Source organism: Oncorhynchus masou, chromosome 29 (genome assembly GCF_036934945.1).
Source record: "Oncorhynchus masou masou isolate Uvic2021 chromosome 29, UVic_Omas_1.1, whole genome shotgun sequence".
NCBI classification, from domain to species: domain Eukaryota; kingdom Metazoa; phylum Chordata; class Actinopteri; order Salmoniformes; family Salmonidae; genus Oncorhynchus; species Oncorhynchus masou.
Genome location: NC_088240.1, coordinates 85,168,100 through 85,191,346, shown reverse-complemented (window position 1 = coordinate 85,191,346; position 23,247 = coordinate 85,168,100). Strand labels below are relative to the sequence as shown.

Sequence of the window (23,247 nt, the reverse complement as noted above, 5' to 3'; positions counted from 1 at the left end):
AGGTTCCGTTTTCTCAATATTTGAGAAACTATTTTGATTATATAGTTGAGGATGATGAATAGAATGATACAATGAAGAGGATAATTATGATAATTTTATCCATAGTATAATAACACATAGAATTAATGGAAAGTAATGCACAGAATTTGGCCTTCAGTGACCCATTAAAAAAGCATTTGGGGTTTCCCACATTGTGATTGTTTTATTATATAAATACCTCACCCCATCCCCTCGTGAGGATGTTGACTGACTCCAGTACTTCCTGGTTCTGTCAGCAGCTGTGCTGTTCTCTGCAGTGATAGGTCCATCTGACATGAATGTGTGTCAGATGGCCAGTGACAATACCACTTCAACTGCGGCTGCCTCCCTCTGCACTGCTCTCAATTATGAGAGAGAGAGAGAGAGAGACCAAATAAAGACATAGGTGCGTGTGCTGCTGGGAGAGGAGAGCCTGTTGGCATTCTATAAATATTTGATGCATCTGGAGGTTCAGGGTTGGCTACTGTCTGGGTCTGAGCAGACCACATCACAGGCTCTATGTTGATCTAGTGATTCATAGAATTATTGATTTATTGGACTGGGACAGGGATTGGACCATCCCGGAGGTGACAGGCCATCATGCCTCGGATAGACGTGGATGTGAAGCTGGACTTTAAAGATGTCCTGTTCAGACCCAAGAGAAGCAGCCTGAAGAGCAGGTCAGAGGTAAGGTGTTATAAACCAGCCTTTATAGCTGCTGTTGTACATGTCTAATGTGTTTTGCCTTGTCAGCACAGAAACGAGAAAGGTGGAGCCATGGTGGACTCCCAAGGGGGCCAAGAGCAGCAAGTCTTATGTTCAAATCTGCGTTGAATCACAAATGACATACTAACTAGCCCAAGCCAGCTGTGTTGGGTGGGTCAGTTGTGGAGGGTCAGTGATGAAAGATACCATAGGATTCCATATAGAACTGGTGATGTAGAGGATATCTGTGTAGAACATACTCTATGGTTCCTTAGCTTGCTACAGTAGAACACAGTAACCTTCCCTGTGTGTGGAGGTCACATTCCCATAAGCGGGGCTTGTATGGGCGTGTGTGTGTGTGTGTGTGTGTGTGTGTGTGTGTGTGTGTGTGTTGACGCTGAATGTTGGTCTTTGTGTGTGTGTGTGTGTGCATATGTCAATGTGTGTGTATATTTGTGCCTTCTCCCACTGCCTGCCTGGCACAGAGTTCACAATGTTCTGCCTGGCTAGCGCCTGTCAACACCTATACCTCTATGTAATGACATATGAGACATGACACGCGGGGATATGAGACGTGACACGGCGTGATATGAGACATGACACGGCGGGATATGAGACGTGACACGGCGGGATATGAGACGTGACACGGCGGGATATGAGACGTGACACGGCGGGATATGAGACGTGACACGGCGTGATATGAGACATGACACGGCGTGATATGACACATGACACAGCGTGATATGAGACATGACACGGCGAGACATGACACGGCGGGATATGAGACATGACACGGCGGGATATGAGACATGACACGGCGTGATATGAGACATGACACGGCGGGATATGAGACGTGACACGGCGTGATATGAGACGTGACACGGCGGGATATGAGACGTGACACGGCGGGATATGAGACGTGACACGGCGGGATATGAGACGTGACACGGCGGGATATGAGACATGACACGGCGTGATATGACACATGACACGGCGTGATATGAGACATGACACGGCGAGACATGACACGGCGGGATATGAGACATGACACGGCGGGATATGAGACGTGACACGGCGTGATATGAGACGTGACACGGCGGGATATGAGACGTGACACGGCGGATATGAGACGTGACACGGCGGGATATGAGACGTGACACGGCGGGATATGAGACGTGACACGGCGGGATATGAGACGTGACACGGCGGGATATGAGACGTGACACGGCGAGACATGACACGGCGGGATATGAGACGTGACACGGCGGGATATGAGACGTGACACGGCGGGATATGAGACGTGACACGGCGGGATATGAGACGTGACACGGCGTGATATGAGACATGACACGGCGAGACATGACACGGCGGGATATGAGACGTGACACGGCGGGATATGAGACGTGACACGGCGGGATATGAGACGTGACACGGCGTGATATGAGACGTGACACGGCGTGATATGAGACGTGACACGGCGGGATATGAGACGTGACACGGCGGGATATGAGACGTGACACGGCGTGATATGAGACGTGACACGGCGTGATATGATACGGCGTGATATGAGACGTGACACGGCGTGATATGAGACGTGACACGGCGTGATATGAGACGTGACACGGCGTGATATGATACGCCGTGATATGAGACGTGACACGGCGAGACATGAGACGTGACACGGCGTGATATGAGACATGACACTGAGTTAAACGCTAACTAAATGGAATATGCCTCATTGTTGACAACAATCCACAGGCTGTTATTAGGACATTTGTGTGTGTGTGTGTGTGTGTGTGTGTGTGTGTGTGTGTGTGTGTGTGTGTGTGTGTGTGTGTGTGTGTGTGTGTGTGTGTGTCCACAGCCTTTTTTTCAGGTAAAATACCAAAAAAAAATAATTTATAGTTGAATGAACATATGAGACAAATAGAGAAAACCCATCCCTTTAAGTTGGCTGAATTCTTTTCCTGCGTTTTCTCATATTAGAAATATTGTTGGGCCTACTAAAAAAGTTCAGGTAACACTTTGACCGAAGAGTTGAGTAAACTTAAACAAGGCTTTGGTACCAGTTACTGAATAAGGATTGGTTGAAACAACTAGATTTGTTGTTTGTTTTTTTGTTTTTTTACAGTACATGACATGAGAGAGTCAGGATTGCACCTTATTCCCATATGGTACTATATTCCCTATATAGTTCACTTATTTTGACCAGGGCCCATAGGGGACAGTGAGTGTGACACTGAGTGGCACCCTATTCCCTATATAATGCACCATAGGGCTCTCAAATGTAGAGTACTATATAGGGAATAGGGTGCCATTTGGGACGTAGACAGAGACACTGTTAATCTGTTCTGTCCTACATCTGAAGTTCTATTTGCTTATTATACTGAATCAGACAGGCTGATTCAGGGTGAACCCAGACAGGCTGATTCAGGGTGAACCCAGACGGGCTGATTCAGGGTGAACCCAGACAGGCTGATTCAGGGTGAACCCAGACAGGCTGATTCAGGGTGAACAGGCTGATTCAGGGTGAACTGATTCAGGGTGAACCCAGACAGGCTGATTCGGGGTGAATGATTCAGGGTGAACCCAGACAGGCTGATTCAGGGTGAACCCAGACAGAACCCAGACAGGCTGATTCAGGGTGAACCCAGACAGGCTGATTCACAGTGAACCCAGACAGGCTGATTCAGGGTGAACCCAGACAGGCTGATTCAGGGTGAACCCAGACAGGCTGATTCAGGGTGAACCCAGACGGGCTGATTCAGGGTGAACCCAGACAGGCTGATTCAGGGTGAACCCAGACAGGCTGATTCAGGGTGAACCCAGACAGGCTGATTCAGGGTGAACCCAGGCGGGCTGATTCAGGGTGAACCCAGACAGGCTGATTCAGGGAGAACCCAGACAGTCTGATTCAGGGTGAACCCAGACAGGCTGATTCAGGGTGAACCCAGACAGGCTGATTCAGGGTGAACCCAGACAGGCTGATTCAGGGTGAACCCAGACAGGCTGATTCAGGGTGAACCCAGACAGGCTGATTCAGGGTGAACCCAGACAGGCTGATTCAGGGTGAACCCAGACAGGCTGATTCAGGGTGAACCCAGACAGGCTGATTCAGGGAGAACCCAGACAGGCTGATTCAGGGAGAACCCAGACAGGCTGATTCAGGGTGAACCCAGACAGGCTGATTCAGGGTGAACCCAGACAGGCTGATTCAGGGTGAACCCAGACAGGCTGATTCAGGGAGAACCCAGACAGGCTGATTCAGGGAGAACCCAGACAGGCTGAATCAGGGAGAACCCAGACAGGCTGAATCAGGGTGAACCCAGACAGGCTGATTCAGGGTGAACCCAGACGGGCTGATTCAGGGTGAACCCAGACAGGCTGATTCAGGGAGAACCCAGACAGGCTGATTCAGGGAGAACCCAGACAGGCTGATTCAGGGAGAACCCAGACGGGCTGATTCAGGGTGATTCACAACGGGCTGATTCAGGGTGAACCCAGACGGGCTAATTCAGGGTGATTCACAACGGGCTGATTCAGGGTGAACCCAGACGGGCTAATTCAGGGTGATTCACAACGGGCTGATTCAGGGTGATTCAGGGTGAACCCAGACGGGCTGATTCAGGGTGATTCAGGGTGAACCCAGACGGGCTGATTCAGGGTGATTAACAATGAACCCAGACAGGTTGAGGTTCAGACTGATTACTGATTAACCCAGACAGGCTGATTCAGACTGATTACTGATTAACCCAGACAGGCTGATTCAGACTGATTACTGATTAACCCAGACAGGCTGATTCAGGCTGATTACTGATTAACCCAGACAGGCTGATTCAGACTGATTACTGATTAACCCAGACAGGCTGATTCAGGCTGATTCATGGGGAACCCAGACAGGCTGATTCAGGCTGATTCTGATTAACCCAGGCACGCTGAGGCTCAGGCTGATTCATGATGGACCCATTTAAGGCTTACTTTTTATGATGTGCATTTGTACCTTTTGGTGTTTTGATAAGCGTTCATTAATAACATGTGTGATTTATTGGCTTGCATCCCAAATGGCACCCTCTGTTCTCTATGTAGTGCTCATAGGGCTCTGGTCAGGAGTAGTGCACTATATAGGGAATAGGGTCCCATTTGGGATACACTAGCATTATTATTATTTATTTATCTATTTATTTATTTATCCTCACAGGTGGACCTACAGAGGACGTTCACGTTCCGTAATTCCAAACAGAGTTACCATGGCATCCCCATCATCGCTGCCAACATGGACACCACGGGCACCTTTGAGATGGCACAGGTCCTCAGCAAGGTTAGCACTGTACCGTTTGGGATTGTGCATTCCAAATGGCACTCTATTCCCAAGTGGCACCCTATTCCCAAAATGGCACCCTTTTCCAAAATGGCACCCTATTCCCAAAATGGCACCCTTTTCCAATATGGCACCCTATTCCCACAGGGCTCTGGTCAATAGTCAAATCAAATTAAATTGATTTGCAAATAGTCTGGGTAGCCATTTGATTAGCTGTTCAGGAGTCTCATGGCTTGGGGGTAGAAGCTATTTAGGAGCCGCTTGGACCTAGACTTTGCGCTCCGGTACCGCTTGCCGTGCGGTAGCAGAGAGAACAGTCTATGACTAGGGTGGCTGGAGTCTTTGACAATTTTTAGGGCCTTCCTCTGACACCACCTGGTATAGAGGTCCTGAATGTCAGGAAGCTTGGCCCCGGTGATATACTGGGCCGTACGCACTACCCCCTGTAGTGCCTTGCGGTCTGAAGCCGAGCAGTTGCCATACAAGGTATTTTTTTTCATTTTTTATTTTTTTTATTTTACCTTTATTTAACCAGGCAAGTCATTTAAGAACACATTCTTATTTTCAATGACGGCCTGGGAACAGTGGGTTAACTGCCTGTTCAGGGGCAGAACGACAGATTTTTACCTTGTCAGCTCGGGGCTCGGGGGTTTTGAACTTGCAACCTTCCGGTTACTACTCCAACGCTCTAACCACTAGGCTACCCTGCCGTATGATGCAACCCGTAAAATGCAACCCGTAAAACCTTTTGAGGATCTGAGGACCCATGCCAAATCTTTTCAGTCTCCTGAGGGGGAATAGGTTTGTCGTGCCCTCTTCACAACTGTCTTGGTGTGCTTGGACCATGTTAGTTTGTTGGTGATGATGCCAAGGAACTTGAAGCTCTCAACCTGCTCCACTACAGCCCTGTTGATGAGAATGGGGGCGTGCTCAGTCCTCCTTTTCCTGTAGTCCACAATCATCTCCTTTGTCTTGATCACGTTGAGGGAGAAGCTGTTGTCCTTGCACCACATGGTCAGGTCTCTGACCTCTTCCCTATAGGCTGTCTCATCGTTGTTGGTGATCAGGCCAACCACTGTTGTGTCATCAGCAAACTTAATGATGGTGTTGGAGTCGTGCCTGGCCATGCAGTCATGAGTGAGCAGGGAGTACAGGAGGGCACTGAGCACACACCCCTGAGGGGCCCCCGTGTTGAGGATCAGCGTGTTGGATGTGTTGTGACATACCCTTACCACCTGGGGGCGGCCCGTCAGGAAGTCCATGATCCAGTTTTAAAGGGAGGTGTTTTGTCCCAGGGTCCTTAGCTTAGCGATGAGCTTTGAGACTATAGTGTTGAACGCTGAGCTGTAGTCAATGAGTAGCATTCCCACATAGGTGTTCCTTTTGTCTAGGTGTGAAAGGGTAGTGTGGAGTGCAATAGAGATTGCATCTGTGGATCTGTTGGTGTGGTATGCAAATTGGAGTGGGTCTAGGGTTTCTGGGATAATGGTGTTGATATGAGCCATGACCAGCCTTTCAAAACATTTCATGGCTACAGACCCACGAGCTGACAAGGTACATCTGTCGTTCTGCCCTGAACAGGCAGTTAACCCACTGTTCCTAGGCCGTCACTGAAAATAAGAATTTGTTCTTAACTGACTTGCCTAGTTAAATAAAGGTTAAAAAATATTTAAAAAAGGTCTTACTCACTTTGGCTGAGGAGAGAGTGATCACACAGTCATCTGGAACAGCTGATGTCCTCATGCATGTTTCAGTGTTACTTGCCTCGAAGCGAGCATAGAAGTTATTTATCTCGTCTGGTAGGCTTGTGTCACTGGGCAGCTCTCGGTTGTGCTTCCCTTTGTTACATTTACATTTACATTTAAGTCATTTAGCAGACGCTCTTATCCAGAGCGACTTACAAATTGGTGAATTCACCTTCTGACATCCAGTGGAACAGCCACTTTACAATAGTACATCTAAATCATTTAAGGGGGGGTGAGAAGGATTACTTTATCCTATCCTAGGTATTCCTTGAAGAGGTGGGGTTTCAGGTGTCTCCGGAAGGTGGTGATTGACTCCGCTGTCCTGGCGTCGTGAGGGAGTTTGTTCCACCATTGGGGGCCAGAGCAGCGAACAGTTTTGACTGGGCTGAGCGGGAACTGTACTTCCTCAGTGGTAGGGAGGCGAGCAGGCCAGAGGTGGATGAACGCAGTGCCCTTGTTTGGGTGTAGGGCCTGATCAGAGCCTGGAGGTACTGCGGTGCCGTTCCCCTCACAGCTCCGTAGGCAAGCACCATGGTCTTGTAGCGGATGCGAGCTTCAACTGGAAGCCAGTGGAGAGAGCGGAGGAGCGGGGTGACGTGAGAGAACTTGGGAAGGTTGAACACCAGACGGGCTGCGGCGTTCTGGATGAGTTGTAGGGGTTTAATGGCACAGGCAGGGAGCCCAGCCAACAGCGAGTTGCAGTAATCCAGACGGGAGATGACAAGTGCCTGGATTAGGACCTGCGCCGCTTCCTGTGTGAGGCAGGGTCGTACTCTGCGGATGTTGTAGAGCATGAACCTACAGGAACGGGCCACCGCCTTGATGTTAGTTGAGAACGACAGGGTGTTGTCCAGGATCACGCCAAGGTTCTTAGCGCTCTGGGAGGAGGACACAATGGAGTTGTCAACCGTGATGGCGAGATCATGGAACGGGCAGTCCTTCCCCGGGAGGAAGAGCAGCTCCGTCTTGCCGAGGTTCAGCTTGAGGTGGTGATCCGTCATCCACACTGATATGTCTGCCAGACATGCAGAGATGCGATTCACCTGGTCATCAGAAGGGGGAAAGGAGAAGATTAATTGTGTGTCGTCTGCATAGCAATGATAGGAGAGACCATGTGAGGTTATGACAGAGCCAAGTGACTTGGTGTATAGCGAGAATAGGAGAGGGCCTAGAACAGAGCCCTGGGGGACAGCAGTGGTGAGAGCGCGTGGCGAGGAGACAGATTCTCGCCACGCCACCTGGTAGGAGCGACCTGTCAGGTAGGACGCAATCCAAGCGTGGGCCACGCCGGAGATGCCCAACTCGGAGAGGGTGGAGAGGAGGATCTGATGGTTCACAGTATCGAAGGCAGCCGATAGGTCTAGAAGGATGAGAGCAGAGGAGAGAGAGTTAGCTTTAGCAGTGCGGAGCGCCTCCGTGATACAGAGAAGAGCAGTCTCAGTTGAATGACTAGTCTTGAAACCTGACTGATTTGGATCAAGAAGGTCATTCTGAGAGAGATAGTGGGAGAGCTGGCCAAGGACGGCACGTTCAAGAGTTTTGGAGAGAAAAGAAAGAAGGGATACTGGTCTGTAGTTGTTGACATTGGAGGGATCGAGTGTAGGTTTTTTCAGAAGGGGTGCAACTCTCGCTCTCTTGAAGACGGAAGGGACGTAGCCAGCGGTCAGGGATGAGTTGATGAGCGAGGTGAGGTAAGGGAGAAGGTCTCCGGAAATGGTCTGGAGAAGAGAGGAGGGGATAGGGTCAAGCGGGCAGGTTGTTGGGCGGCCGGCCGTCACAAGAAGCGAGATTTCATCTGGAGAGAGAGGGGAGAAAGAGGTCAGAGCACAGGGTAGGGCAGTGTGAGCAGAACCAGCGGTGTCGTTTGACTTGGCAAACGAGGATCGGATGTCGTCGACCTTCTTTTCAAAATGGTTGACGAAGTCATCTGCAGAGAGGGAGGGGGGGGGGGAGGGGGAGGAGGATTCAGGAGGGAGGAGAAGGTGGCAAAGAGCTTCCTAGGGTTAGAGGCAGATGCTTGGAATTTAGTGTGGTAGAAAGTGGCTTTAGCAGCAGAGACAGAGGAGGAAAATGTAGAGAGGAGGGAGTGAAAGGATGCCAGGTCCGCAGGGAGGCGAGTTTTCCCCCATTTCCGCTCGGCTGCCCGGAGCACTGTTCTGTGAGCTCGCAATGAGTCGTCGAGCCACGGAGCGGGAGGGGAGGACCGAGCCGGCCTGGAGGATAGGGGACATAGAGAGTCAAAGGATGCAGAAAGGGAAGAGAGGAGGGTTGAGGAGACAGAATCAGGAGATAGGTTGGAGAAGGTATGAGCAGAGGGAAGAGATGATAGGATGGAAGAGGAGAGAGTAGCGGGGGAGAGAGAGCGAAGGTTGGGACGGCGCGATACCATCCGAGTAGGGGCAGTGTGGGAAGTGTTGGATGAGAGCGAGAGGGAAAAGGATACAAGGTAGTGGTCGGAGACTTGGAGGGGAGTTGCAATGAGGTTAGTGGAAGAACAGAATCTAGTAAAGATGAGGTCGAGCGTATTGCCTGCCTTGTTAGTAGGGGGGGAAGGTGAGAGGGTGAGGTCAAAAGAGGAGAGGAGTGGAAAGAAGGAGGCAGAGAGGAAGGAGTCAAAGGTAGACGTGGGGAGGTTAAAGTCGCCCAGGACTGTGAGAGGTGAGCCGTCCTCAGGAAAGGAGCTTATCAAGGCATCAAGCTCATTGATGAGCTCTCCGAGGGAACCTGGAGGGCGATAAATGATAAGGATGTTAAGCTTGAAAGGGCTGGTAACTGTGACAGCATGGAATTCAAAGGAGGCGATAGACAGATGGGTAAGGGGAGAAAGAGAGAATGACCACTTGGGAGAGATGAGGATCCCGGTGCCACCACCCCGCTGACCAGAAGCTCTCGGGGTGTGCGAGAACACGTGGGCGGACGAAGAGAGAGCAGTAGGAGTAGCAGTGTTATCTGTGGTGATCCATGTTTCCGTCAGTGCCAAGAAGTCGAGGGACTGGAGGGAGGCATAGGCTGAGATGAACTCTGCCTTGTTGGCCGCAGATCGGCAGTTCCAGAGGCTACCGGAGACCTGGAACTCCACGTGGGTCGTGCGCGCAGGGACCACCAGATTAGGTGGCCGCGGCCACGCGGTGTGGAGCGTTTGTATGGTCTGTGCAGAGAGGAGAGAACAGGGACAGATAGACACATAGTTGACAGGCTACAGAAGAGGCTACGCTAATGCAAAGGAGATTGGAATGACAAGTGGACTACACGTCTCGAATGTTCAGAAAGTTAAGCTTACGTAGCAAGAATCTTATTGACTAAAATGATTGAAATGATACAGTACTGCTGGAGTAGGCTAGCTGGCAGTGGCTGCGTTGTTGACTTTGTAGGCTAGCTGGCAGTGGCTGCGTTGTTGACACTACACTAATCAAGTCGTTCCGTCGAGTGTAATAGTTTCTACAGTGCTGCTATTCGGGGCTAGCTGGCTAGCTAGCAGTGTTGATTACGTTACGTTACGTTAAAAGAACGACAATAGCTGGCTAGCTAACCTAGAAAATCGCTCTAGACTACACAATTGTCTTAGATACAAAGACGGCTATGTAGCTAGCTAGCTACGATCAAACAAATCAAACCGTTGTACTGTAATGAAGTGAAATGAAAATGTGATACTACCTGTGGAGCGAAGCGGAATGTTGACCGGTAGTTGAAGTTCAATTCGGTAGACATTGGCTAGCTGTTGGCTAGCTAGCTAGCAGTATCTCCTACGTTAAGGACGACAAATAGCTGGCTAGCTAACCTCGGTAAATTAAGATAATCACTCTAAGTCTACACACTCTAAACTACACAATTATCTTGGATACGAAGACAGCAAAGACAACTATGTAGCTAGCTAACACTACACTAATCGAGTCGTTCAGTTGAGTGTAATAGTTTCTACAGTGCTAGTAGACGGTGGACGTTAGCTAGCTGCTGGGCAGATAGCAGTGTAGACTACGTTAGGACGACGAAATACGATAATTACGCAATTATCTTTGATACAAAGACGGCTATGTAGCTAGCTAAGAAGAAATTGCTAAGATTAGACAAATCAAACCGTTGTACTATAATGAAATGTAATGAAAATGTAATGAAAAGTTATACTACCTGCGGACCGAAGTGTAGATGCGACCACTCGCTCCAACCCGGAACCGGAAGTTTTTTTTTGTAGTCTGTAATAGTTTGCAGGCCCTGCCACATCCGACGAGCGTCGGAGCCGATGTAGTTCATTTACATTTACATTTAAGTCATTTAGCAGACGCAATTCGATCTTAGTCCTGTTTTGACGTTTTTCCTGTTTGATGGTTCGACGGAGGGCATAGCGGGATTTCTTATAAGCTTCCGGGTTAGAGTCTCGCTCCTTGAAAGTGAAAGCTCTACCCTTTAGCTCAGTGCGAATATTGCCTGTAACCCATGGCTTCTGGTTGGGGTATGTACGTACAGTCACTGTTGGGACAACGTCCTCGATGCACTTATTGATGAAGCCAGTGACTGATGTGGTGTATTCCTCAATGCCATCGGAAGAATCCCGGAACATGTTCCAGTCTGTGATAGCAAAGCAGTCCTGTAGTTTAGCATTTGTTTCATCTGACCACTTTTTTTATAGACTGAGTCACTGCTGCTTCCTGCTTTAATTTTTGTCTGTAAGCCGGAATCATGAGGATAGAATTATAGTCAGATTTGCCAAATGGAGGATGAGGGAGAGCTCTAGATGCACAATTAACATGCTGATAGAAATTTGGTAAAACTGATTTAAGTTTCCCTGCATTAAAGTCCCCAGCCACTAGGAGCGCCGCCTCTGGATGAGTGTTTTCCTGTTTGCTTATGGCGGAATACAGCTCATTGAGTGAGGTTTACAGCTTATCATGAGATACTCTACCCCAGGCGAGCAAAACCTAGAGACTTCCTTAGATATTGTGCACCAGCTGTTGTTTACATAACTGTATAGGCCCCCGGCCCCTGTCTTACCAGAGGCTGTTCTGTCCTTCCGAACGAGTGTATAACCCGCCAGCTGTATGTTCTTCATGTCGTCATTCAGCAAAGATTCGGTGAAACATAAGAAATTACAGTTTTTAATGTCCTGTTGGAAGGACAAACATGCTTTCAGTTCGTCACATTTATTTTGCAGCGATTGAACCTTAGCTAGCAGGATGGAAGGCAAGGGCAGATGAGCCACTCGTCACCCGATCCTCACAAGGCACCCTGATCTCTTTCCGCGAAATCTCAGTTTCCTTCTCCAGCGAATAACGGGGATCTGGGCCTGGTCGGGGATCTGTATAATATCTCTACCGTCCGACTCATTGAAGAAAAACTCTTCATCCAGTTTGAGGTGAGAAATTGCAGTTCTGATGCCCAGAAGTTCTTTTCGGTCTTAAAAGAGATGGTAGCAGCAACATTATGTACAAAACAAGTTACGAACAACAGGATTTTTTTAATTTTAAATGCCATGTTTGGTTAAGAGCCGATAAGAGCCTTCCCCTCTGGCGCCATCACTGTTAATTCTTCATGCACTAATTCTATAGTAGTGCACTTTATAGGCAGTAGGGTGCCATATGAGACACACACCTGGTGTGGTCATCAGAAACACTGCTGGACACATGCCACGGTAAGGGTCAGGGAGTTTCTACTGACCACGTGATCATACCAGGAAAAACTCCAGTGGTTCTGTTGTTTCTCTATCAACAACAACAACAAGTCCAGTCATCCCCAGGTCTGCTTCATTGAAGTCTTGACAACCTGATGACCTGTGAAAGGGTTGCCAGGGTGATGACCTGTGAAAGGGTTGCCAGGGTGATGACCTGTAAAAGGTTGCCAGGGTGATGACCTGTGAAAGGGAAGCCAGGGTGATGACCTGTGAAAGAGTAGCCAGGGTGATGACCTGTGAAAGGGTTGCCAGGGTGATGTACTGTGAAAGGGTTGCCAGGGTGATGACCTGTGAAAGGGTTGCCAGGGTGATGTACTGTGAAAGGGGAGCCAGGGTGATGACCTGTAAAAGGGTTGCCAGGGTGATGTACTGTGAAAGGGTTGCCAGGGTGATGACCTGTGAAAGGGGAGCCAGGGTGATGACCTGTGAAAGGGTTGCCAGGGTGATGACCTGTGAAAGGGGAGCCAGGGTGATGACCTGTAAAAGGGTTACCAGGGTGATGACCTGTGAAGGTCAGTTGCCAGAGGACTAAGTAACGCTCTGAATTTCCGTTCTTCTTGTTTCTCTACATTCTTCTCTAGCAAACTCTCTTCACCGCCATGCAGAAGCACTACACTGTGGAGGAGTGGAAGGCTTTTGCAGCCAAGTTTCCAGAATGTTTGGAGGTTTGTAATAATCCCAGACAACAATGTTTGGAGGTTTGTAATAATCCCAGACAACAATGTTTGGAGGTTTGTAATAATCCCAGACAACAATGTTTGGAGGTTTGTAATAATCCCAGACAACAATGTTTGGAGGACAGCTAGAATTGTCTTCATACAGCATTTTCATGACCTCGTGCAACAGTGGTGTCCCCAGGGTTTGAATAATGTATTGAATTCAGGAGTTGTTATGGAAATAGTGGGTGGCCCATGGTTATGTTTCTAACGCTTATAAGGACTAGTGCTCTGATTTGATATGGGAGTGCTTATAGTAGCACCCATAGAAATATAATCGCTAGAAAGGCCATCCCTTTACAAGTCAATGATGCCATAACTGGTAGCCATTTTGAGTTTCCTCCATGAGTTTACCAGTCAAATCAGAGGCTCCAGACCTGTTCTAATGATTCTATTTCTACGGTAGCACCTCCATCCTTCCAACCCTGGTTGTTCTCTCACACTGCCGCCCTGTCCCCGTCCCCCTCAGCACGTAGCGGTCAGTTCAGGCAGCGGTCAAGCCGACCTGGAGAAGCTGTGCGGCGTCCTGGAGGCCATCTCTGACATCAGATTCGTCTGTCTGGACGTTGCCAACGGCTACTCTGAACACTTTGTGGAGTTTGTCAAAACCGTCAGGGGGAGGTTTCCCCAACACACTATCATGGTGAGGCCGTTCCATCAAGTTAACACAGCTGAACAGCTTTCCAAGACTTCATTTGCTTATGTCGTTTTAATTACTGCAAATATTCTTACATGTGCAATGTGATGTGCCATGCAATGTTAAACTATCACCTGTTTGGTAGTTAGTTGGTTTGGTAGCTGTATAGGGATTCTGAATGCTATGACTGTGTCTGTCTGTGTGTCTGTCTGTGTGTCTCTAACTGTGGTCAGGCTGGCAACGTGGTGACAGGAGAGATGGTGGAAGAGCTGATCCTGGCAGGAGCTGACATCATTAAAGTGGGTATTGGGCCAGGTGGGTCTATTACTCTGGTACTCTGTCTGTTACTCTGTTACTCTGTCTGTTACTCTGTTACTCTGTCTGTTACTCTGGTACTCCATCTGTTACTCTGTTACCCTGTCTGGTACTCTGGTACTCTGTCTGGTACTCTGGTACCCCATCTGTTACTCTGGTACTCCATCTGTTACTCTGTTACTCTGTCTGTTGCTCTGTTACCCTGTCTGGCACTTTGGTACTCTGCCTGGTACTCTGTTACTCTGTCTGTTGCTCTGTTACCCTGTCTGGCACTTTGGTACTCTGCCTGGTACTCTGCCTGTTACTCTGCACTTTGGTACTCTGCCTGGTACTCTGTCTGTTACTCTGTTACTCTGTCTGTTACTCTGTTACTCTGTCTGTTACTCTGTTACTCTGTCTGTTACCCTGTTTGTTACCATGTTACTCTAGGTTACTCTGTCTGTTACTCTAGCACCCTCTTCCCTACATAGTGCACTATAGGTAGAGCACTATATGGAGTCATGAGTTCACCAGGGCTCCCTTCAAGAGAGAACAATACTTCAGCTGAGTGCATTCAGCTCCTGACAAACTGCCACGTCATGATTCCCCTCTAGGTTCTGTGTGTACGACGCGCATTAAGACGGGAGTGGGATACCCCCAGCTCAGTGCTGTCATAGAGTGTGCAGACTCCGCCCACGGCCTGAAGGCTCACATCATCTCAGTGAGTGACCTCTGACCTCAAGAAACTTCTGACAATCTGACCTCTTGGGTCAGATTCAGGAGGGTGCAACGCACTTGCACAATACATGTATCTACACAACATTTCTATCTGAACGAACCCAGGGGTTAAAGGTGCTGGTGCTCGGGTTACACCTGGCTTTCCCTTTGAGACATTAAACCACTGAACGTGGTTTAATGTCTCAATATGTTTTGTTTTATCTCACCAGGATGGCGGATGCAGCTGTCCTGGGGATGTGGCTAAGGCATTTGGTGAGTCCTGGTTTGGTAAATCATACTATCATAGTGACATTGTGTGTGTGTCCTATTCTTTATGGTGCCTGGTCATTGTAGTGCACTATATTGGTAATAGGATGCATTTGGAACGCATGCATTGTGTTGTGTCACTCAAAAATACTGCCTTGCCTGCCCCTCTCTCAACAGGGTTGTGTGTGTGTGATTCTAGGCGCTGGAGCTGATTTTGTGATGCTGGGGGGCATGCTGGCTGGCCACGACCAGTGTGGCGGGGAGGTCATTGAGAAGAATGGCAGAAAGGTTCAGCTGTTTTATGGGATGAGCTCTGACACGGCCATGAAGAAACATGTAGGGGGAGTGGCAGAGTACAGGTAAACAATACTCATTAGGTGGGTGCTTTTATCTGTCCTGTCTTACACATGGGAACTGGGCATATCCCGTTCTCCCTGAGACGCCCTCGGAGAGCGAGGTCAAAGCCAGGGCCCTGGAGAAACGAGTGTTAAGTGTCTTGCTCAAGGGCACTTCAACAGATTGTTTTCACCTTGCCGGGGTGGGGATTCAAAGTAGCAACCTTACGGTTAATGGCCCAGTGATCTCACCGCTAGGCCAGTGGTTCCCAGCCTTCTTCGGTTACTGTACCACCAAGTGAATTTAGCTCTGCCTGGAGTACCCCTGACGTACCCCTTTGTGCATTTTACCAGAAGGCCTATGGTCTCATGAGTCTCCTCAAGGACCCCTGGGGGTCCTTGTACCCCTGGTTGGGAACCCCTGCACTAGCCTACCTTCCGCCCACACTATATAAATACAGTATCCTTTCAGTTTTTCTTACAGTAACTTACAAGCAAGCACACACATTTTCTTCACAAAATGTTCATTTAGTAGTTAGCTCTGGTCTGTTTAGTTCAAAACTGTTGATGATGTCGAAGACTAAGAAATCAATGTGCCTGATCAACCCAATGGAAAGACCATAGATTTATTGACAAGTTTTCCCCTCTTCCTCAATCCCTCCATACCCCTCTCCTCCTGCAGAGCGTCAGAGGGCAGGACAGTGGAGGTACCGTACAAGGGGGATGTAGAGGCCACCATCAGGGACATTCTGGGTGGTCTGCGCTCCACCTGCACCTACGTAGGAGCTGCCAAACTGAAGGAGCTCAGTCGCAGGACCACCTTTGTCAGAATCACACAGCAGGCCAGCCACATGTTCACATAGTAGTAAATAGACGGACGGACAAATGATCTTTCTTGTTTCAATTGTGCTGATTTAACTTAAAATGTAAAAGTGTGAATCTACAACAATATTTATGTGAATGCATGCTTTTTTTTTGCCTGTACACAGTAAACAGAAAGAGAAAAAAACAGAATGAAATACCAACCTGGACTCAGGGGTAGACGTAACATAGTAAACTTATATCCATGACACTCCAAATAGTATGATATGTAACGTTTGGCATGCTATTCATTTGTGGATGTCCATCTTCCATTTCGTACAATATGTTACGATTTTGCAAAACGTATGATATGTTATGAATTCTAATTTGTTGAGGCTAAAGTTATCGAGGTGGCTAACGCTAATGTTAGCCAGGTTAGGTTTTAAGGTTAGGAGTTAGGTTAATAAGGTTAGGGGAAGGGTTAGCTAACATGCTAAGTAGTTGCAAAGTTGGAAAAAATTGGTAAGTAGTTCCAAAGTTGCTACTTAGATAAAATTCTAAAATTGTGTGTGATGTTATTCATACACACAGCCTTTGGGTTGCTTGATGTTCATGTTTTACACCTACCCAACCTAACCAACCACTCTACTTGTGTTTTTTTGTCTTAAGTAACCTTCTGTCTTATGTAACATATTATAATAAATTGAGTGTTTCGAAATCTGGATTTACATTTATTATGTTACGTGTATTCTATGAGACCAGGCTGGAAAAACAGAGTGCTAGAGTATGTTAAGTGTAGTCTATGAGACCAGGCTGGAAAAACAGAGTGCTAGAGTATGTTACATGTAGTGTATGAGACCAGGCTGGAAAAACAGAGTGCTAGAGTATGTTAAGTGTAGTCTATGAGACCAGGCTGGAAAAACAGAGTGCTAGAGTATGTTACATGTAGTCTATGAGACCAGGCTGGAAAAACAGAGCGCTAGAGTATGTTAAGTGTAGTCTATGAGACCAGGCTGGAAAAACAGAGTGCTAGAGTATGTTACGTGTAGTCTATGAGACCAGGCTGGAAAAACAGAGTGCTAGAGTATGTTACGTGTAGTCTATGAGACCAGGCTGGAAAAACAGAGTGCTAGAGTATGTTACGTGTAGTCTATGAGACCAGGCTGGAAAAACAGAGTGCTAGAGTAAGCAGCTGCTCAGTTGCTCCTCTTGAAAGACAAATGACAGAATTTCAGTTGACTCTGTTATTTATTATTCTGAGTATACAGAGACAATACATTTGTTAATGTTCTTTTGTGTTTCTTTAAACAAATTTGTTGAAATCTAAATGAAATGTTTAAAAAATGACCACTGAAATATTTTGTCCATTAACCTGCAAAAACTCTCTAAGAAAGAGACCATAGATCATACAGAACAGATTGGAGTATATCCTACAAATTAAACCGTAATACCACAGTTAGAAAAGCAACTTTGAAGTCTTCAATTCCTCTTGTTTCCTGTTTCCTGTTGTATATAAATGTATCTTACATATGAGGTACACAAAGTTATTTCACAACCTTTTGGGGGGTTTGCGGACCAATGCATGAACATTTTTTAAATCACAGATGGTACAATAATAACAATGATCCTATTTTGTATAATATCTACAACAATGTTTATATTTTAGCACATACATATCTCAGGGAAAAACAGTCAATAGTCGGTGTCTGTTTCTCTGTTCACCTGATTATTGGCAAGATGCAAACAACAGTCTAATCTCTATTCATTCTATTCTCTCTCCTCTCCCTCGCTCTCCCTCCTCTCTTTCTCTCACTCTACCTCCACTCTTGCTCTCTCTCTCCCTCCTCTCTCGCTCTCTCTCTCTCAATGAATTTGAAAATATCCAATTGCTTTCTGTGATGATAAACAGTTTTATGATAATCACACACACACACACACACCATTCCTGACTTTGTAGTAAATACTTTATTTTGGCTGTAAGAAAAATTATAAATAGTATAATTTTAAACTGAAAGAAAAGAGAGACACCTGTGAGAATTCAGTCTAAAGTAAGTTGGGTACACGAGTGGGTAGTGAGGCCAGGTAGTTACAGAATGGAGAGAAATGTCCACATGCATGTGCACAGGTTCCTCTACTGTTGAACCTATGGCACTGGTCCATATTCACTGATGATCTTGACTCTAGCTTTTTCACTTGATAGTACCATGATTACTCTGATTTGCCTGAATTAAAAGTATGAAAATATACATTTGAATGATTCATGTCACGTGAAGATACAATGTGTTCTTAGGTGACATATTGCAAGTTGAGGTTTGAGTTTTACATGGGACGTCATTCATACAAAGAACTGATGAAAGTGAATCAGAGACATTTTAGAGGGTCATTGGCTGTAATGATTTAACATGGAAAAACACAAACCTATAATTCAGGTATTGCACATACAACACAATTACAACTAAGTTAAATGGACAGGTTCACTATACCTGTAGTTCAATGTCAGTGGCTCTCCCTCCACCACCTTTTACAGTGTAAAATGTTGTATAACATCCAGAAGAACCAATGTAAAACGTTGTATAATATCCAGAATAACCACTGTAAAACGTTGTATAACGTCCAGAAGAACCACTGCAAAACGTTGTATAACGTCCAGAAGAACCACTGTAAAACGTTGTATAACGTCAAAACGTTGTATAACGTCCAGAAGAACCACTGTAAAACGTTGTATAACGTCCAGAAGAACCACAGAAAGCCACCGATAAAAGGTGAAGTACAACTCACTGCATGAGAAGCTATCAGGTAACTTACTACAGTATATCTAAAACAAGAAAGGAATGAGGACATTAAATCACAAAGAATGCTTCCCAAATGGCACCCTCATCGCTTTATAGTGCACTACATCTGACCATAGTCCAAAATTAGTGCACTTTATAGGAAAAAGGTGCCATTTGGGACACAACCTAGCAACAACGATACTACTAACCCTGTCCTGTAGACATTGGTTGATGTTCAAATCAATATGGTTACTCATTGAATTGACTTTCTGGAATATGGCCTATAACTAAATTATACACACCCACATTTCTGTAAACTAACATGATTGCAACATACAGTGCCTTTGAAAAGTATTCAGACCCCTTGACTTTTTCCACATTTTGTTACGTTACAGCCTTATTCTAAAATGTATTCAATTGTTTTTTTCCCTCATCAATCTACATACAACACGCCATAATGACAAAGCAAAACTGTTTTTAGTTTTTTTGCTAATTTATAAAAATACAAAACTGAAATATCACATTTTCATAAGTATTCAGACCCTTTACTCAGTACTTTGTTGAAGCACCTTTGGAAGCGATTACAGCTTCGAGTCTTCTTGGGTAAGACGCTACAAGCTTGGTACACCTGTATTTGGGGAGCTTCTCCCATTCTTCTCTGCGGATCCTCTCAAGCTCTGTCAGGTTGGATGGGGAGTGTCGCTGCACAGCTATTTTCAGGTCCCTCCAGAGATGTTCGATCGGGTTTAAGTCCAGGCTCTGGCTGGGCCACTCAAGGACATTCAGAGACTTGTCCCGAAGCCACTCCTGCGTTGTCTTGGCTGTGTGCTTAGGGTTGTTGTCCTGTTAGAAGGTGACCCTTCGCCCCAATCTGAGGTCCTGAGTGCTCTGGAGCAGGTTTTCATCAAAGATCTCACTGTACTTTGCTACGTTCATCTTTCCCTCGATCCTGACTAGCCTCCCAGTCCCTGCTGTTGAAAAACATCCCCACAGCATGATGCTGCCACCACCATGCTTCACCATAGGGATGGTACCAAGTTTCCTCCAGACGTGATGCTTAGCATTCAGTCCAACAAGTTTAATCTTGGTTTCATCAGACCAGATAATCTTGTTTCTCATGGTCAGAGTCATTTAGGTGCCTTTTGGCGAGCTCCAAGCGGGCTGTCATGTGCCTTTTACTGAGCAGTGGCTTCTATCTGGCCACCCTACCATAAAGGCCTGATTGGTGGAGTGCTGCAGAGATGGATGTCCTTCTGGAAGGTTCTCCCATCTGCACAGAGGAACTCTGGAGCTCTGACAGAGTGACCATCAGGTTTTTTTTATTTCACCTTTATTTAACCAGGTAGACTAGTTGAGAACAAGTTCTCATTTACAATTGCGACCTGGCCAAGAATAAAGCAAAGCAATTTGACACAACACAGAGTTACACATGGAATAAACAAACATACAGTCAATAATACAGTAGAAAACGTCTTTATACAGTGTGTGTAAAATGAGGTAAGATAAGAGAGGTAAGGCAATAAATAGGCCATGGTGGTGAAGTAATTACAACATACCAATTAAACACTGGAGTGATTGATGTGCAGAAGATGAATGTGCAAGTAGAGATACTGGGGAGCAAAGGAGCAAGATAAATAAATAAATGCAGTATGGGGATGAGGTAGTTGCATGGGCGATATTACAGATGGGCTATGTACAGGTGCAGTGATCTGTGAGCTGCTCTGACAGCTGATGCTTAAAGCTAGTGAGGGAGATATTAGTCTCCAGCTTCAGTGATTTTTGCAGTTCGTTCCAGTCATTGGTAGCAGAGAACTTGAAAGGCGGCCAAAGGAGGAATTGGCTTTGGGGGTGACTAGTGAGATATACCTACTGGAGCGCGTGCTACGGGTGGGTGCTGCTATAGTGACCAGTGAGCTGAGATAAAGGCGGGGCTTTACCTAGCAGAGACTTGTAGATGACCTGGAGCCAGTGGGTTTGGCGACGAGTATGAAGCGAGGGCCAGCCAACGAGAGTATACAGGTCGCAATGGTGAGTAGTATATGGGGCTTTGATGACAAAACGGGTGGCACTGTGATAGACTGCACCCAATTTGTTGAGTAGAGTGTTGGAGGCTATTTTGTAAATGACATCGCCGAAGTCGAGGATCGGTAGGATGGTGAGTTTTACGAGGGTATGTTTGGCAGCATGAGTGAAGGATGCTTTGTTGCGAAATAGGAAGCCGATTCTAGATTTAATTTTAGATTTAATTTTGGATCGGAGATGCTTAATGTGAGCCTGAAAGGAGAGTTTACAGTCTAACCAGACACCTAGGTATTTGTAGTTGTCCACATATTCTAAGTCGGAACCGTCCAGAGTAGTGATGCTGGATGGGCGGGCAGGTGCGGTCAGCGATCGGTTAAAGAGCATGCATTTAGTTTTACTTGCATTTAAGAGCAATTGGAGGAGAGTTGTATGACATTGAAGCTCATCTGGAGGTTAGTTAACACAGTGTCCAAAGAAGGGCCAGAAGTATACAGAATGGTGTCGTCAGCATAGAGGTGGATGGAGAATCACCAGCAGCAAGAGCAACATTATTGATATATACAGAGAAGAGAGTCGGGCCTAGAATTGAACCCTGTGGCACCTCCATAGAGAGGTCGAGACAACAGGCCGTCCGATTTGACACGCTGACTCTATCTGAGAAGTAGTTGGTGAGCCAGGCGAGGCAGTCATTTGAGAAACCAAGGCTGTTTAGTCTGCCAATAAGAATGTGGTGATTGACAGAGTCGAAAGCCTTGGCCAGGTCGATGAATATGGCTGCACAGTAATGTCTCTTATCGATGGCGGTTATGGTATCGTTTAGTACCTTGAGTGTGGCTGAGGTGCACTCATGACCAGCGGAGAAGGTACGGTGGGATTCGAAATGGTCGGTGATCTGTTTCTTAACTTGGCTTTCAAAGACCTTAGAAATGCAGGGTAGGATAGATATAGGTTTGTAGCAGTTTGGGTCTAGAGTGTCTCCCCCTTTGAAGAGGGGGATGATCGCGGCAGCTTTCAATCTTTGGGAATCTCAGAGGATACGAAAGAAAGGTTGAACAGGCTAGTAATAGGTGTTGCAACAATTTCAGCAGATAATTTTAGAAAGAGAGGGTCCAGATTGTCTAGCCCGGCTGATTTGTAGGGGTCCAGATTTTGCCGCTCTTACAGAACATCAGCTATCTGGATTTGGGTGAAGGAGAAATGGGGAGGCTTGGGCGAGTTGCTGTGGGGGGTGCCGGGCAGTTGACCGGGGTAGGGGTAGCCAGGTGGAAAGCATGGCCAGCCTTAGAAAAATGCTTATTAAAATTATCAATTATAGTGGATTTATCGGTGGTGACAGTGTTTCCTAGCCTAAGTGCAGTGGACAGCTGGGAGGAGGTTCTCTTATACTCCATGGATTTTACAGTGTCCCAGAACTTTTTTGAGTTTGTGCAAATTTTTGTTTGAAAAAGCTAGCCTTAGCTTTCCTAACTGCTTGTGTATATTGGTTCCTAACTTCACTGAAAAGTTGCATATCACGGGGGCTATTCGATGCTAATGCAGAACACCACAGGATGTTTTTGTGCTTGTCAAGGGCAGTCAGGTCTGGAGTGAACCAAGGGCTATATCTGTTCCTGGTTCTACATTTTGTTTGAATGGAGCATGCTTATTTAAGATGGTGAGGAAGGCACTTTTAAAGAATAACCAGGCATCTTCTACTGACGGGATGTGTCATTCCAAGATACCCCGACCAGGTCAATTAGAAAGGCCTGTTCACTGAAGTGTTTTAGGGAGCGTTTGACAGTGGAGGGGTGGTCGTTTGACCGCAGACCCATAATGGATGCAAGCAATGAGGCAGTGATCGCTGAGATCTTGGTTAAAACAGCAGAGGTGTATTTGGAGGGCAGGTTGGTTAGGATGATATCTATGAGGGTGCCCGTGTTTACAGATTTGGGATTGTACCTGGTAGGTTCATTGATCATTTGTGTGAGATTGAGGGCATCAAGCTTAGATTGTAGGATGGCCGGGGTGTTAAGCATGTTCCAGTTCAGGTCACCTAGCAACCTAGCAACACGAGCTCTGAAGATAGATGGGGGACAAATCAATTCACATATGGTGTCCAGGGCACAGCTGGGGGCAGAGGGTGGTCTATAGCAAGCGGCAACGGTGAGAGAGTTGTTTCTGGCCGGGCGGCCAGCTCTGGGAAGAGTCTCAAGGATGATGCACCTGAGCTCAATTTCGAGTCTCATAGCAAAGGGTTTGA

The 23,247-nt window shown here is 46.8% G+C and overlaps 1 protein-coding gene across 1 annotated transcript; it reads left to right on the top strand.

The window, feature by feature from the left end:
- The first annotated feature begins 295 nt into the window (after nucleotides 1-295).
- Nucleotides 296-16,939, top strand: LOC135520855 (GMP reductase 1-like). The gene is made up of 9 exons (XM_064946668.1): nucleotides 296-705; nucleotides 4,922-5,041; nucleotides 13,030-13,113; nucleotides 13,634-13,807; nucleotides 14,035-14,116; nucleotides 14,710-14,816; nucleotides 15,043-15,085; nucleotides 15,279-15,438; nucleotides 16,097-16,939. Exons 1-9 carry the CDS (start codon nucleotides 619-621, stop codon nucleotides 16,275-16,277), a joined length of 1,038 nt encoding a protein of 345 aa, XP_064802740.1. The 5' UTR covers nucleotides 296-618; the 3' UTR covers nucleotides 16,278-16,939.
- The last annotated feature ends 6,308 nt before the right edge of the window (nucleotides 16,940-23,247 follow it).

What these genes read in the sequence shown, in the direction of transcription:
- LOC135520855 (XM_064946668.1), top strand. Translation starts at nt 619, where the DNA reads ATGCCTCGGATAGACGTGGATGTGAAGCTGGACTTTAAAGATGTCCTG. An exon ending in GCCTGAAGAGCAGGTCAGAG is followed by an intron (nt 706 to 4,921) that starts GTAAGGTGTTAT and finishes TTATCCTCACAG; the next exon opens with GTGGACCTACAGAGGACGTT. An exon ending in TGGCACAGGTCCTCAGCAAG is followed by an intron (nt 5,042 to 13,029) that starts GTTAGCACTGTA and finishes ATTCTTCTCTAG; the next exon opens with CAAACTCTCTTCACCGCCAT.